Here is a 2,500-nt window from a genome sequence, read left to right on the forward strand (position 1 = left end):
CACACACACACATTCATAAGGTCACTCGTTGTTCATTCATTAAAGCCAGGTGAATAATATGAATAATGATGATGAAGGTGGTAGTAGTAGTAGTGGTAGTAGTAGTAGTAGTAGTAGTAGTAGTGTAGTAGTAGTAGTAGTAGTAGTAGGATATTTAATATTAAGGTAATAAAATGGCGGCGAAGGTGTGGCTATTGGGGGAGGTTGGAGGCCACGTCTAAGTGTAGTAGTAGTAGTAGTAGTGTGGTAGTAGTAGTAGTAGTAGTAGTAGTTTTCTGATAAATAATAAAAAAGTAGTAATAAATTCCGTAATTCTTAAAACAATAATTACAACAATAACATAAAGCGGTAACTCGTTCATCAAGTAATAACAACAACAACAAAAATAGTAGTAGTGACGTTATTCATTCATAAATAAATAATGACAAACACAATAACAACAAAAACAGTAGTAGTGACGTCATTCATTCATAAGTAAACAAACACAATAACAACAAAAACAGTAGTAGTGACGTCATTCATTCATAAGTAAACAAAAACATTAACAACAAAAACATTAACAACAAAAACAGTAGTAGTGACGTCATTCATTCATAAGTAAACAAAAACAATAACAAAAACAGTAGTAGTGACGTCATTCATTCATAAGTAAACAAAAACAATAACAACAAAAACAGTAGTAGTGACGTCATTCGTTCATAAAAATACACAAAGAACAATTCGGATAATTTCTGTGACTTTAAACGCTGTAGTAATTAAGTAAATCATTTAGCTGAGTATTTAAGAGATGGAGTATTAGCTTCGTTGTATTGTACTGTATGCTGTATTATATAGTGACGTTGTATTTTAGTTAATTGGGTTAGTGTGATAGTGACGTTGTATTATCACTGTATTGTATGATGTATGAGTATTGTATTTTAGTTTATTGTTGTTGTAGTGTTGATGTATTGTATGGTGAATTAGTATTGTTATTTCAGTTCATGGTTTTGCTTAATACTGTAGTTGTATCATCGCTGTATTGTATGTTGTATTTTGTTGTATTAATCTTGTATTATCGCTGTATAAAGTTGTATGATACTGTAAATTATTGTACAACCAGTGTGTATTAATAGGCCTATATGATAAACATATAGGCCTATCAACACAATAGGTCTATGTGCTGATAGCCACCCCCCTCTAGTACGCGTAACAAAATCGATAAGATATGAATTTTTTATCTTTGGTTATATATGTGTGTGTGGAGTTTAGGCCTAGCTGAGTAACATAGGCCTATGGTAGATATGTAAACTGTTTATCCTCATCACCATGGCATCATCATTAACCCATTATTCACTATGGCAATGAAATAATCAGTAAACTATGGCAAAAAGGTTATCGTTTCACTATGGCAACAACAGCTGATCATGTCAATATTTACGTGTTAGGAAAGTCGACTCACAATCCGGATTTCCTAAACATTCGTATAATAAATGTCAATCCGTAACTGAAGTCAAAGAACGTTAATTAGTGCCATTACAGTCTCAGAGCTGTTTAGACGCCATTTTGTTGTCTACATCACTTGAGGAACTATAAGAAGAGTGGCTCTCTTGCCTGAAACTCTACGGGAACGACACGCCACATTTTATTACTCACGTCAGAGCATATTACACAGATTTCGTCATAGATTTTTTTTTCTTAATGTTACGTCAGTCAGATTAATCTTTGTGTGTCAGGGATAATTATTATTTTTTGTTTATTTGTTTTTTATTTGTTTCACAATTTAGTAGTAAAGTAACAGGAGACTTAATTTGTTTGTGTGTTTGTGAAGTAGTTATTGTGTATTTGTTTATTTTATCATTGAGTACATGTAACAGATCTGTTTATGTGATTGCGAATTAAGTATTGCATGTTTGTTTTATTGAGTACATTTGGCAGATCTGTCAATGTTGTTTTTCTACAGAGTACATGTTAACAAATAAACTTCCTCGAGTACACCCAACATATACTGTGTTTGTCGTTGTTTAAGTCTTATTTCTCAGATGTATTTGTTTGTCATATTAAATAAAGTTTGTTTGTTTGTACTGGCAGACTACATCGCGAGGTACGGCAGAATGAGTGAGTCCATGGCGAGGCGGAAGTTCTGGCAGATCCTGTCTGCCGTCGAGTACTGCCACAACCGTCACATTGTACACCGCGACCTGAAGGTGAGGGGGTGACCTGATGATGACCTGTAGGGTGGTGAGGGGGTGACTTGATGATGACCCAGGGGGGATGATGGTGTAGGGTGGTAGGGGGTGACCTGAAGGAATGACCTGGTGAGAAAGACCTGAAGGAGGGGGACCTGGAGAGAGAGTTTAACCTCCTGTGGTTCTACCTGGGGCCGGTCTCCTAATTACTCCTCAGTGACCAAAAGGTGAACATAACTCTACATATTCTTGACCAGTAAATAACTTACAACTAGTCTAAGAAATAATTTAACAAGGTGAATAGTTAACTACTCAACACGATTTATGCTAAACTA

The 2,500-nt window shown here is 35.0% G+C and overlaps 1 protein-coding gene across 1 annotated transcript in view; it reads left to right on the plus strand.

Moving 5' to 3' along the window:
• The window catches only part of LOC121857392 (serine/threonine-protein kinase SIK1-like), a 117,602-nt gene that overhangs the window by 78,509 nt on the left and 36,593 nt on the right, over positions 1–2,500 (plus strand). The window contains exon 4 of the mRNA XM_042353422.1: positions 2,068–2,183. Within this exon, the coding sequence (XP_042209356.1) occupies positions 2,068–2,183 (116 nt within the window). The remainder of the gene's footprint in view (positions 1–2,067; positions 2,184–2,500) is intronic.

This window comes from Homarus americanus, unplaced genomic scaffold (genome assembly GCF_018991925.1).
Source record: "Homarus americanus isolate GMGI-L3 unplaced genomic scaffold, GMGI_Hamer_2.0 scaffold43550, whole genome shotgun sequence".
Taxonomy (NCBI): Eukaryota; Metazoa; Arthropoda; class Malacostraca; order Decapoda; family Nephropidae; genus Homarus; species Homarus americanus.